Source organism: Erithacus rubecula (assembly GCF_903797595.1).
Source record: "Erithacus rubecula genome assembly, chromosome: 6".
NCBI lineage: Eukaryota > Metazoa > Chordata > Aves > Passeriformes > Muscicapidae > Erithacus > Erithacus rubecula.
The window spans coordinates 40305038-40318104 of NC_136688.1; the positions used below are offsets into that span (position 1 = coordinate 40305038).

The window sequence follows — 13067 nt, forward strand, 5'->3', positions numbered from 1 at the left end:
CAAGTAATCTTGCTGTTCTTAATCATAAGTTCAACTCATGTCACCTGAAGGACACATACAACTTAATTTCTGCACTAAGTTTTGTTTCAGAGCCTTATGAAAAAGCTGCTACTCTGTTGAATGCTGCCTGAATCTGTGCTGGAATTTATTACAGCTATTGGCCAGGCTGTCTGCAGTGAAAATAACAGTTACTCAGTATAGTGATGCATGTGTTTATAGCAAAAACAAGGAACTATGTTGTGTTTTGTTGGCTTTGGTTTTGGGTTTTTGTTGGTTGGTTTTTGTTTTGTTTTAATAAGAGGTTTTAAAAAATTATAATAGGTTGTATACAAAGTAATTAAATCTAGCTTAACTTATTTTTTTTTCATGTTTATATGGAGGTGGGGTATGTTTGAGATAACGAGCAGGGTAGTCTTGCTACTTTTAAGTTGGTTGCTGAGCTAATTCCACGCACTTCATTAGTCTGGATGTTTCAGGGAATTCTTACTTGCACTTGTGAGGCTAATTGACTCTGTGGGTGTTTAAAGGACTTTGTGTATGCACTTTTTACTGTTGAATGGATGTAAATAATTAAACTTTGCTTCTGGGTAGGCTGATGTAAATCATCTCAACTTTATTGAGTTTTCACAGTAAAGTTGCTCTGTAAGGCTGTAAACATAAAAGTTTTTAGCATGCCTCACTGAAATGTTGTTTCTTAAGTGCATGCTATGTTTTGTTTAACTGGTGGGGTGGTACATGGACATGATCCCATTCCTTGAGGAAATGGAAAAACTGCTGCAGGTAAGGTCCCCAGGGGAGATACTGAGCATCTGTAGGGGTAATGTGACTGCGTATTCCTTGTTGGCAGCCAACATTTTCTTGAAAAGAGGAATTCTAAAGCCTGTATATGAGCAAAACAAGTTTGATTTCACTGGGATATCTATATAAATGTCTGCAACATACAGAGTCTGGGGTTGCTCCTTCTTTCTTAGCAGTTAACAATGCTCCTGGTGTTTAACAGCAAATCCTGGTCAAGGAAAAGACTGTCCATACTAGTGCTGCCTGAAAGAAACAACAAAATTTACACTAGTGGTTTATATTTAACCAAGACTGAAAGTTACTGAAGATTTTCAGAGCTGCTACCAGCTCTGTTTTTGAACCATTCTTGTGTTTTCATATTTTACCTGTGTTTTGTAGGAACTTACTACATATCAGAAAGCCACAAAGGTGTGTGAAAAATTGCCAGCATCTTTGTCCTTAAACCCATTTCTTCCTTTTTTGAGGTCCTGTGATTCATTGTCACGTTTCACAAATCTCTGTGTACACATTTTACACAGCAAACCACAACTTCTCTGGTTATTATGTAAAGGTGTAAGTTAAAACAACCAATGCCCCTCACAAATGAGAAAAAGGAAGAGGGGAGGAAAGGAAGTTCCCTTTCCCAGCCCCTCCTTGCCTTTGGATGCTAATGACATTCTGTCTGGATGTTGCCCTGTATAAAAGAGACACAAAAATGCATCTTTCTGCTGAAAAAGTCTGACTTGGTAGCTAAAGATTTTAGTGAAAAAGCAGAGAAAACCTTATTTATCATTGCAATTGTACTGAGGGAAGCCCTTTTCCATTCTCATCAATATGGCAGTGTCCCTTCTGTTTAGCTCTTGTGTTGTTCCACTTCTTCTGTAATGTTGGTTAAGGTGTGCAATGATAAAGATAGCCTGGTTTCATGCAAGTCATTTTAATCTTATGAAAGGATGAGATGGTGACAGCCTGCACCAAAGTAAAAACACACTTTTTGATCCACCTGTAAGAAGCTGCAGAGGGGATTAACCCTCTTTCTCCTTTATCTCATAAAGGAAATTTGAGTGTGCTGTTAGCCCCTGGGGGTGAAGAATTTTCAGAGATATTGTCAGAACATCATCCCTTTGACCAGTTGTTCTAAACAAGTGAGTTTTTGGGGAGCACATGGAAAGCAACTTGGCATTTTTAGAAGGCATGATCTGCTTTTTGATTCTTTATACTTTGACATGTGTATTCTTGGCACTTTTATATGTTTTGAGTCAGCTATTACTTAGCAGCAGTGCACCTTTTTGATCTTTGATACAAAAATCATATTTGGGACACTCTGGGCAGATTGGATGGAGTTCTTCCATTTTTGAAAGCATATACCAATTGTTTTTTATGAACAATATGCATAAAAGTTTGAGTAGATGTTGGAGGATTCATGGGAGAATGAGGAGGAGTCACTGTGGCTGAATCAAGTAATTGCTCAAGAAGCCTGAACTGCAGGTGAGCTTGTGCCCAAAATTTGGGAATGGCTGAGAGATATTTTTGCTTATGATTAAATAGTCTGCCTCATTTGAGTTGGAATATCAAATGGAAAATCAATTCTGTACAATACACTGTTCCTCAGACAGCATTAGGAAAGGGGGTGGGATAACCAAGATGGTCAGAGATGCCAACAGGAGAGATGGTCTGTCACCTTAACTATTAAGTTACTGTGACAATAAAAACTTTCTTGTTCTGTTTACTGTTATGTTGTCTTTTACTTTTGTCCTTTACTTTTTTCATGCATAAAAATAAATAAATTGTTGAAATCACCTAATGCCCAGTGACCCAAAGTATTATAAGTAGAAAGTGTTTCCTGGTGTGCTGCTTATTGCAACGAGAGTTCCTTGTTTGCCCTTTCTTGTATTTTATCATAAAGGAATACAAAGGCAAATACAAATCTTTAGATTTCTTTCTCTGTCCATTTAAACTTCTGCTTTGTTTCCTCATATGTCTATTATCCTTTTTGAAGGATGATGTAGATGTAGATAGTTTGAAAGGAGGAAAAACCATAAACCTGCAAAACAAGACCACAGAAATGCCTGGCAGGAGATTGTTATTAGGGACAGCATTATGGTGCAGGAACATATGGCCCATTTCCTTTCTATTTTCCCAGCATCAACAACTGTTGGATTAGGAATCTTATATCCTTGTTTAAAAGTTGGTCACAGATAAATGTCCGTATAGTAATGACATGTAGTAATCATGCTCAATGAAATTAATTTTGGTATCCAGATGTGGAAGTCCCTGTATACACAGTTTTTGCAATTATTAAGAATTCAATGAGAGCTTTTACAAAGAGCAGCAATTCATTTGCACACTCTCAGTTGAAAAATGGGGACACAGTTTTGCTGCTTTTCAAGTCAGCCCACTGCTCCATAAATGTCTTGAAAGCATTTGAAAATGAAACAGTTTGAGTAGAGTAAGATAATGTTTGTTTAATGCTTTCTTTTAAGATCAGATATATTTGGTTTGAAAAACTTGTCTAAATGCTCCTAAGCCTGTTCATGTATTGAATTTTTGTATGTAGTGTTATTTGGTAACCCTTTGAAAAGAAGCCAATGCCCATTTTTGCAAAAGGGAGGGTGCTAAGTGGACAAAAATATTACAACTGTTTTGTTGGTTTTTTTGTTTTTTTTTAATTTCTGCTGATCAAATACAAAATTGGCTGATCAAGCCATGGATTTAAATAATAAAATAATTCATATCTGCAGTGCTAATTTTCAAATTTTTAGCCCAAACTATTAACCAGTTACTTCTAAGTATACAATCTTATTCATTTGGAAAAAGTGGGAATGCTGCAACTTTCTATTCATTTATTTGTGAATTGGTTAAGCTACATTTTCTGAGAATATATATTCATATAACTTCTGTTGGTGTCACAGTTTTGTTTTGAAAGTGTTACAGTGGGCATCAAGACAAACCAAACCACAGACTGTTTTAGCTGATCATGGTTTTGTCAGGCTGGGGTTGAAATATGGGAACTAGAAGGTCAGCAACTGAGTTATTCAACCATGCTGAACACAGAAAGCATTGCATTGTCAGCTTAGCAGACTCTAGCACACCTGACTATTTCTCTTGGCTGAAATTTTCTTATCTCTCCAGAGCTCTAATAGGTATGTAGAAAAGATTGGGTTTTCTAGAAAGTGTTTGCCACCCCTTCCCCCTTTCCCCTGTTTCAGATGGCATTATATGAACACACAGTTACAGGTGATCTCCTTAAGCTTCCTACCTGGGAAGTGGCTGTGTAGAAATATAACTGATGCTGAATATTTTGATGTAGAAAATAATTTCACTGTCCATCCCTAGATACAATTTTGTGAATTCCGCTTTAGGTTAAAATGTACTTGCTGATGTAAATCTAGCATAACTTTCTTGGATTCTTAGATTTTTACTAGTCTGGTGCCAAAGAACTTAAACTTTCTGGCCATAATCTAGCTGCCTTGTTCAGCTGGATTTACATGTGTGGTATGTGACTTTGGCACATGGATGAGGGACAGAGAAGGTATGGGTTTTTCCTAATAAGGAGATATTCTCTAACTTTAATACATGACTCCTCATCCTTTTAATCCAAGAATGACTCTTATCTCTCAGGCCACTAGAAAAAAAAAATTATCTTAGTTTATGCTGAAATTGGCTGGCAATGGTCTTTATTTGAAAAGGTATTAATGTTGGGGTTTTTTTTATTAGCATGAATGGCATGATTTTTTAAAAAAATAATAACAATATTTATTTTGCTTTGGTCTCCTTCTGAAGAATTCCTCTTCTACACATTGAATCTTAGCTGAATGAGACAACACTTTCTTTGCCCAATTTCCATTTTGGTGAGAAGCAATTATAGTAATGTTGCTCATTGGGCACTGTGCTTCCTGTGGGCTATGGACTACCTGACATTAGTTTTGTCAGTGCAGTACAATGAGCTGTAGCAGTGCCTCATTGTCCCTATTCCACCTCTTTAATATGTTCAATATGTCTTTTTTTTTTTTTTTTTTTTTTTTTTTTTTTTCCTTGAGTTCCCCTTTTTCCAGACCATTATGCAGTAAGTTTGACTGTCCTCTTTCTGTGTTTTCTGGTATACCTAGATCAAAGCCCTCTACTTTAGTACTGTACTAAGATGAGGATAGATGCTTTCAATTTAGCACACACCATTATTCAATTTCACTTACCATTTGACATGAGTGAGGTGTTCTGGTCCTGTAATCTGAACAATTAATTTTTTAAGTAATTGCCTGTCAACTGTGATGGGTGAGCAGCAAAATTAGGCAAGTATGGGTAGCACTAATGCTGTTTTCCCAGGAGCATTGTTTGCAAGGGCAACTGTGGTATAAAGTTTTGGAGAAGACATGTCCTCTTTCTCTTTTGACTGTAATTCAAGGGGTGAAGTAAGCACCTCAAATCTTGGCTGCTTTGCCAAAGAACCTTAAAGCAATCAGCAAGGTTGGTGAATTGATTTCTTTATGAGATTTTATTTTTTTAAAGTTATTTTTAAAGGTGGGGTATGACTTTCTGTGGGTTTTTTTAAATTGCTTTTTGAGAGGTTGATGGGGTTTTTGTTTTTGGGTTTTTTTTGAGACTGAAACCAACCTGGTGTTTGATACTGAAGTGTTGAAAGACCAGTGTGTTTAACTTTGAAAAGAATCCCAAATACCTTGGGGATGTTGTAAATCCAGATTCTTAAGAGAGCAAAATGCTACTGTAATGGCTCCACTTTAGAGGCATTTCAGTCATCAACTTGTTTTCCTTTTACTGTAGTGCTGTGCAGCGTGATGTTTATAAATTAGTACCACAGCACAGGAGAGATTTTAACCCATTTTAAATGCATGTGACCTCATGGCTCTGTGGAGGAAGGCACCTGGCTGAGTGGAAGGATTTGTGATTCCTGGGAAGGTGTAGGTGTGAGGTTGTTATGCACTCTACTGGTCTGTATCACACCAAGTTGATTTTCATTACTTTTCCCATTGAGAAAGTATTAAAGTGATTGTGGGTCTGGCTTTAACTGCTGCACCTATCACCCTTCCCAGGCAAGGGACCTGAAACTCTTTATGCTGGGCAGAAACTCAATGACAACGAGTGGCACACTGTCCGCGTGGTTCGGCGAGGAAAGAGCCTCAAGCTGATCGTGGATGATGATGTTGCTGAGGGTAGGTGTGATGTATCAGTATTTTTTGATCACTATCTTTGTATCTCTGTTCCTAGTCTTTGCCATTATGCTCCTTCTCCCTGTTCTTTTGTGTCTCTTTCATCCCTTCCTGTTACCACTCATGTATTGTTTAGTGTTTCTATATTGAAAATGACTGTTTAGGTCTGAGCAAGTCAGCACCGGAAACTTCTGTGACAACTGTAATGGCCTGAGATACAGGTTTAGGGGAAAGATAAGCTTGCACTGAGACTGTAGAGGTGTTCAGCAGAACCTTCTTGTGATCCAAGCTCTTTCTCTGGTAGACTGACTCCATTCCTGAGTTGCATCTTTGGTGGTTTCTAATGCTGTGGAATCAAGGCCAAGGCTCTCTGGACTGTACTTCTGCACAAACTTTTCCTTGTTGATACACCTGCACGCAGTACATGTGTTACAGAGCATGGACTTATGTCTCTGCTGTTCATTATTGGTTTCTTCTTTCATTTTATTTTTGGTAGTTTGGACATTCTTTCATTCTTGTGTGTGTGGGGTTTTTTGTTGGTTTTTTTAAAATTTATTTCCCAAATTCTTGTTCTCATGGTTCAGAGCCATCCAGAAGAAAAAGCAGGCAAAACAGTTTGTTCTCAACTTTGGTTTAGAGGTTAGGGAGGAACCTGACTCAACAGACTGTATCAGTCTTTTTTTTTTTTTTTCCTTGATCTTTTAAAAAAAAATATTTCCTGCGTTTCCAGAGAGCTTTTTGAGCTCCTACTTCTTTTTGCAAAGAAATGCAGTTGTGGGAAGGAAAGAAAAGATCAGTCAGTCAGGAAAGTTGGTGTGTCTGAGGTTAAGATTTGCATTGGGCTGATCAAAGTACTCAAGGTTGATCTTTTTTTAATTGCAGAATTTTAGAGATTATACTTTTCAGGTCCATTTCTCCATGACTGCAAGAGCCAGAAACCTATCTATCTTTTCTTTTGAAGCTCTAAAATTCTCACAGTTGTATATAACTTCAGGAACTGGATTTTTTGAGAAAAACACCAATAATCTGGAGGCTGATAGTAGAATAATAATAATAATAAAAAAAAAAAAACAAACAAATGGAACCCTGGATGCAAAGCTGATGTGGGTATGATTGTTAGCTGACACCCATGCTTTGCCAGAAGTCAAAATCCTCTTTTCTGAGTAGTTTCTAATTAGAATGCAACTAGAAGGAATGGCTGCCACACATAGTGCTAGAACACTATATCCTATCTTTGAAAAAATGTTTTTTTCTTCTGTATGAATATGAATTATTTTAAATATTGTGGTAATTTAGATTATTTGGAAAGCCAGGAGTCAGAAATCTGAAACAAGCCCAAAGCAGTCAGCTTACAGGAAAATGGTTTGAAATACCTTTTCTCTCTGAAGCAAATATATGCTGTCCTATATAGGCTGTGAATTTGCAAGAGAGAGCAAGAAACATGCAAGAAAAATCATTCCCTCTCCTTGGAAATAAACCTTGGTAGTGGCTTGGTCAAAATTAACTTATGGGAAAAATTAATTTTATTTAAGAGAGAACTTAAAAGAAACACTTCATCCTGATTACTTCTAAATTTGAGAACAATTCCTCTGGATATGCTTTTTGAGGGAGCACCACGAGGTGGCACACTCTGCATGACCAAATCGATCCACCAAAACCATCTGTTTTTGAAGTCTTTTTCACGAAACTGAGTTTATAAATAATAATGATACAATCCTGTACTAAAATAGGATATGCATATGTACATGTATATGAATTACATAATTAAAGATGCATTACAGCTAAAAATATCTGTTAAAAGAATGCCATCACGGCACAGTCAGAAGTCAGAAAAGCCAGAGTTAAGATTTTTCTGTGCAATCTGCATCCCACTTCCTTGGGCAGATGATACCAGTCTTCAGTGTTGTGGTCACATAGATTTTTCCACAGGATTCTTGCTGTCTTAGGCATAGATCAAAAGTCTAAATTGGGCCCCCAGTAAAAATAAACAGCCTATTTGATTTCTGTCTTCTTATTGCTTGCTTTTAACAATGCTTTCCAGCTGAATTTTGCTCTAAATTTAGATCTGCTTCTTTTTTTGCTGTTGTTTTCTTCCTTTTTTTTATAGTTTTGTTTTGTTTTCTATGTGTGTTGTAGGGTACTAATCAATATGTTCATACAGAACTAAGAAGCTTTAACTGGATTTATTCCCATGTCCATGTTATGTGAAGTGAGTGGGCATCTTTTTCCCATTTTACAGGTTTGGGAACAAGACACCAGATTAAAATTGGATGTATTTGGTAACCCTTTGCCATGTATTTTTAGTCATTTGCATCAGCAAGATTCAGCATGTCTGTAAATTACATCCTGTAAATTAGTTCAACCCTGCAACTTAGGGAGTTAGATGTTGACAATTAATGACCACCTATGAAAAATTTGTAATGAAGTGTGTGACTTGGTTTCCTGTAGGACATCTAAGGCAGAGACAGAATCCATGTCTGGACATCATTTTCCTGTTTAATCACGAGACCTTTGTCCAACATTGTTCCTGACCTCAGAATATCAGTGGTAAATGAGACACTAATACAGCAGATATATTCCTCTCTGTGACATCTTCCTAGCACCCAAATACCAGTGTGAAGGCTGGATTTTTTTCTGTCTGCTTCCACTTGAACTAGAGAGCTTCTGATTGCTGTAGTAGGTACAGTACTCTGTAGAGCACAGTGGGGGAGCTAGAGGTTAACTCTGCAGGTGGGGCTGATAGCTAATGAGATGAGAAAATACTGCATTGCACTCCATGATTTCCTAGGAAATTACATCTCTGTCCTGATTCTGGTCTTGTATTGCCATGTCCTTTCCAGCTTTTCACTGAACTACTCCTGACTTTCTACAGTACTGCTTCGAGCACTATTTCTTTTTTATTAAGCCAGCCCCAGTTTTCTCATTTTTCACCTTTACTAAGATTCTGGGTTCACCTCCTCCAAACTCCCTCCCTCCATTTTTAATGCCCCCTATATTTGGGCTCCCCATCCCAGTGTACTCCAGATTTTTCAGTCTTGGCTTTTCTCTCCTGCTCAAGCCACAATTGCCTTGTATTTTTTTAAGTGTAGAGGAACAAAGGAGGAGTTTTTTTGCCTTTGAGAACTGACATATCTTAATTTTAATATTCTAATTTTTTTAAGTAATGAAGCAATTTTTTTTTTAAGTGCCTTTTCTAATTTTAAGAAAATATGCTTCTGATATGCAAAAATCATAAATTTTATAACACTGAAACTGGAACTCTAAGCCTCCAAGAATCACAGTAATGCAACTGAGAAAGTTGTCTAAACAAATTTCCCCATGTACTATTTCGATTTCTGGAAACTTCAAGTTTTCAAAGTAAATAAAATAATATTATTTCTGGTAAAGAACTGTTACAGGATTTAAAAACATTTGCATTGGTGCTGACAGTTGAATTTTTAAATAGTCCAAAATTTGTGACTGCTTTCAGCTGCTTCTAAGTTTGATCAGCTGTGTCTGCTTGAACTGAAGTTTTACATGGTCTTTGTATAATTGCATTTATGTTTAGATCCACTGGTAAAACTTAATTCTAAGTGAAAAAGGTGAATCAGTTTATCTAATATTTCTTCTTCATATTGAAGTACATAGCTGATTTTCTGTTTTTTCTAATAACACCTGTGCTTGTTTGCTGTCTTTGAGTAAAACTTGGTCACATTTGGACAAAGTATAAATTGAAGAACTGCAGTTTGTAGATGATCATAAGAGGTGACTTGGGAATATTTCAGTATTTCCAGAGTCTCTAAGCAAGAAAATGACCATCAGTTCATTTATACACCACAAGCCAGGATGTATCATCCACGTCTTTATATGTGTGTTCAGGTTTTGTTGTATCCCCAACAGGGGTGGGGGGAAAAAAGTTGCAATTAGTAGGAAAAGTCTTTTAATGGCTTCTGTTTTTTGGTTAGTTGATTTTTTAAAAAATTTTTTTCTTTCTTTTAATCTTTAAATGTCTGGAAACTCTTAGGGTGAGAAATGCTAGGAGACTTCGGGGGACAGCACAGAATAGGAGAGAGCTTATAAGCCCCAGTTGATATAACCTAGGGGAATTGGAGGAGTTTGTTTGGGGTTCAGCTACAGTGATTGGTATGATTCCTGGGTATAATCCCAAAGATTGATAAATATCTCCTGCAGTGACTGGTTGAGAGTTGTGTATATATGCTTGCTGAACAGCAGATGCAGTCAAATCAGATACTGTTGATAAATTTTGTCTGTCTCTAGCACACTGGAAATATTTATTTAGGTCTTTATCCAGTTGTCAAATTTCACAAAACTAATGTGAATTTAAATATCTTTATTTCCTCTGACTTTTTAAATCTTGTGAATTTGACCATCGTGTTAAAATATTATGGGAGGGACCAACAAGTAGTGTGGCTGTTTTCTTTGGAAAACCTTCTAAAAGAGAGAGGACTGTGCAGTGATTATAATCATAAAACATTTGACTTGGAGTAATTTAATTTAATTTGCTACCAATTCAAAATAGAGTTGAATGGTGAGAAATAAACACAAGAAAGAAGATCAGTCTGCCACCCTCTTTTATTGGATTTGTTCCTTCCTGCATCTCCCACCTGCCCCCGCTAGGCAGAGAGGGGGGCTGGAGAATGGTGGCTGCAGGCAGCCTGTAACAGCTCCTCTCTGATGCTCCTTCCTCCTTATCCTGTCCTGTCCCAGTGTGGGTCCTACCCATGGAATGCAGTCCTTCATGAAGTGCTCCAGTGCAGGTGGCCTCCATAGGCATTCAGGAAAACCTGCTCCAATGTAGGCTCTCCAGGGGCTGCAGTTCCTTCAGGAAATATCCATCTGCTCTAGCACAAGAGTCTTCCATGAGTTGCAGAGTAGTTTTCTATGATCTTTGTGGATGCTGGAGAATTTCCACTCTGGCACTTGGAATGGCCCCTTTTCTTTTCAGTCCTTGGTGTTCATAGGGGTTTGAGTTGGGTTTTTTTTCCCTTGTTTCTTGTGGGTAGCATTATGTCCTTTCTTAAACATGTTTTCCCCTGGGCACCACCACCTTGTCCAAGGGGCTCTGCTGTGCCCTGTGGTGGGTGGGTTGGGGCCATTCAGAGCAGGCAGAGCCCCAGCCTCTCCTCACTAAGGCTGCAGCCACCCCACAGCCAGCACCACGCTGCATATGCAATGCAGAGCAACAGAAAGTTTCATGAGATAAAAAAGAATGGCTTATATGTGGCAGAATTTGAATACTGGATGTACGTGAATTATAGGGAAACAGTTAAATTCTTAGTATTTTATTCATTCTTGTTTACTAAATGGACCAATGCCCACACAGAAAAAATACTTGCACATGTTACCAAATAGTAAAAACTACTTTAATGAAGAACTATGATTACTGATAAAGTTGGCTGAAAGGGTTTTCATTCTGGTGTTGCCCAACTTGTCTTTATAGCATACTGCTGTATTTTATCTGTCTGTATGGGTTCTGTGTCTGCACCAGTGCCTAGCACTCTTAGTGAAACATTTAAATATGCTGTAGAAAGTGTCTTCCAGTAGTATTTGGTATACTGAATAGCTTGGATATTTTGAGGGGTTAAAATCTAGTCATGATGTGGTAAATAGCCCAAGTGGTAGGTTGATTATTTAAATATATGGAGGGCTTTTTCCCTGTTGCATTTTTGTGTGTTTCCCTCCTGCCGTGCTCTTAAAAATAGAGGAATAACACCAGGCACAAGGAGAGAACAAAGGAATTAATATCAGCAATTTTATGACTGTTCTCACTTCTCTCACTGCTCTTTTTATATTAATCTATGTTTATCAAGCATTATCAGGAGATGCACTTGAAAAAGGTGTTTCAGAAGTGTTTGAGTTGTTTGGCAGATGGTCTGCTACATCAAATAGATCCCAGTAGACCTTAAGGGAAATGCCTGGTCATCTTCACTGACAGTAAAGTCTGTGAAGCACAGGGAAAAGTACAGAGTTTGCTACCCGTGGCCCTTTAGGAGCCTGCCCTTTCTGCCTGGTTTGGGTAACTGCTAGACTCACACATATCCACCACACATCTCCATCCTTTCCTATGCAAGCTACTGAACAGTGATCAGCTAGGATTTAGTTCTGGAAGCTGGAGTGTGAAGGGCTCCATACAACCTGTTGCTGATCCTCAATACTCCTCATTGTTTCTGTCCTTCAGGCACGATGGTTGGTGACCATACCCGCTTGGAGTTCCACAACATCGAGACAGGGATCATGACAGAGAAGCGGTACATCTCCGTCATCCCCTCCAGCTTCATCGGCCACCTGCAGAGCCTCATGTTCAACGGGATGCTCTACATCGACCTGTGCAAGAACGGGGACATTGACTACTGCGAGCTCAAGGCGCGCTTTGGTCTCCGCAACATTATAGCTGACCCTGTGACGTTCAAGACTAAGAGCAGCTACTTGAGCTTGGCCACCTTGCAGGCTTATACATCCATGCACCTCTTCTTTCAGTTCAAGACCACCTCAGCTGATGGCTTCATCCTCTTTAACAGCGGTGATGGCAATGATTTTATTGCAGTTGAACTAGTCAAGGGGTAAGTGGCTTTCTGTTATTTTCTACCAGCTCATGTATAGATAAACTTACTTATAGGTGAGCTTAAAATACTCACATGAAGAGAAATTCACCTGATACTCATGTTTTTTCTGTTTGCTGAGCTGTAAGACAAAGCCTTCAAACAAAAACACTGAAGCTTAAGACTCCTGATTTTATCACTGACTTATTCTTGTGGCTGTGAGAGAGACATTTTTACAGTGTGCAAAATACTAATTTTAAGTCGTTTGGACATTAGTTAGAGCAATGTTTTGTCCTCTCAGCCTCACAGATTAGCACAGAGGAGGAGATGTGCTGTGGGCTCTGTATGTCTCTTCCTCCCTGCTCCCTTGCCCCCTTTCTTTTTTTCCATTGTAATACTTGTTTTTCTGCCATCTCCAGTGAAGGAAAAAGCATATGGGCTGCTGAATTTGTACTTCTGCTGGTGATGCTTGATGAAAAGCAAACCTGCTTCTGAGCTGCTATATTCTTTTTCAGAAGACCAATAGCTTATAAAAAAAATCCTTTGTTAGTGGAACAAATTTTGATCTCTTATGATCATGGTAGCC

The 13067-nt window shown here is 38.2% G+C and overlaps 1 protein-coding gene across 2 annotated transcripts in view; it reads left to right on the forward strand.

Annotated features, from left to right (window-relative positions):
• The window catches only part of NRXN3 (neurexin 3), a 686791-nt gene that overhangs the window by 149652 nt on the left and 524072 nt on the right, over window positions 1–13067 (forward strand). For both annotated transcript variants that reach the window (XM_079309900.1, XM_079309899.1), the window contains exons 7-8: window positions 5826–5945; window positions 12121–12502. In XM_079309900.1, the coding sequence (XP_079166026.1) occupies window positions 5826–5945; window positions 12121–12502 (502 nt within the window). The remainder of the gene's footprint in view (window positions 1–5825; window positions 5946–12120; window positions 12503–13067) is intronic.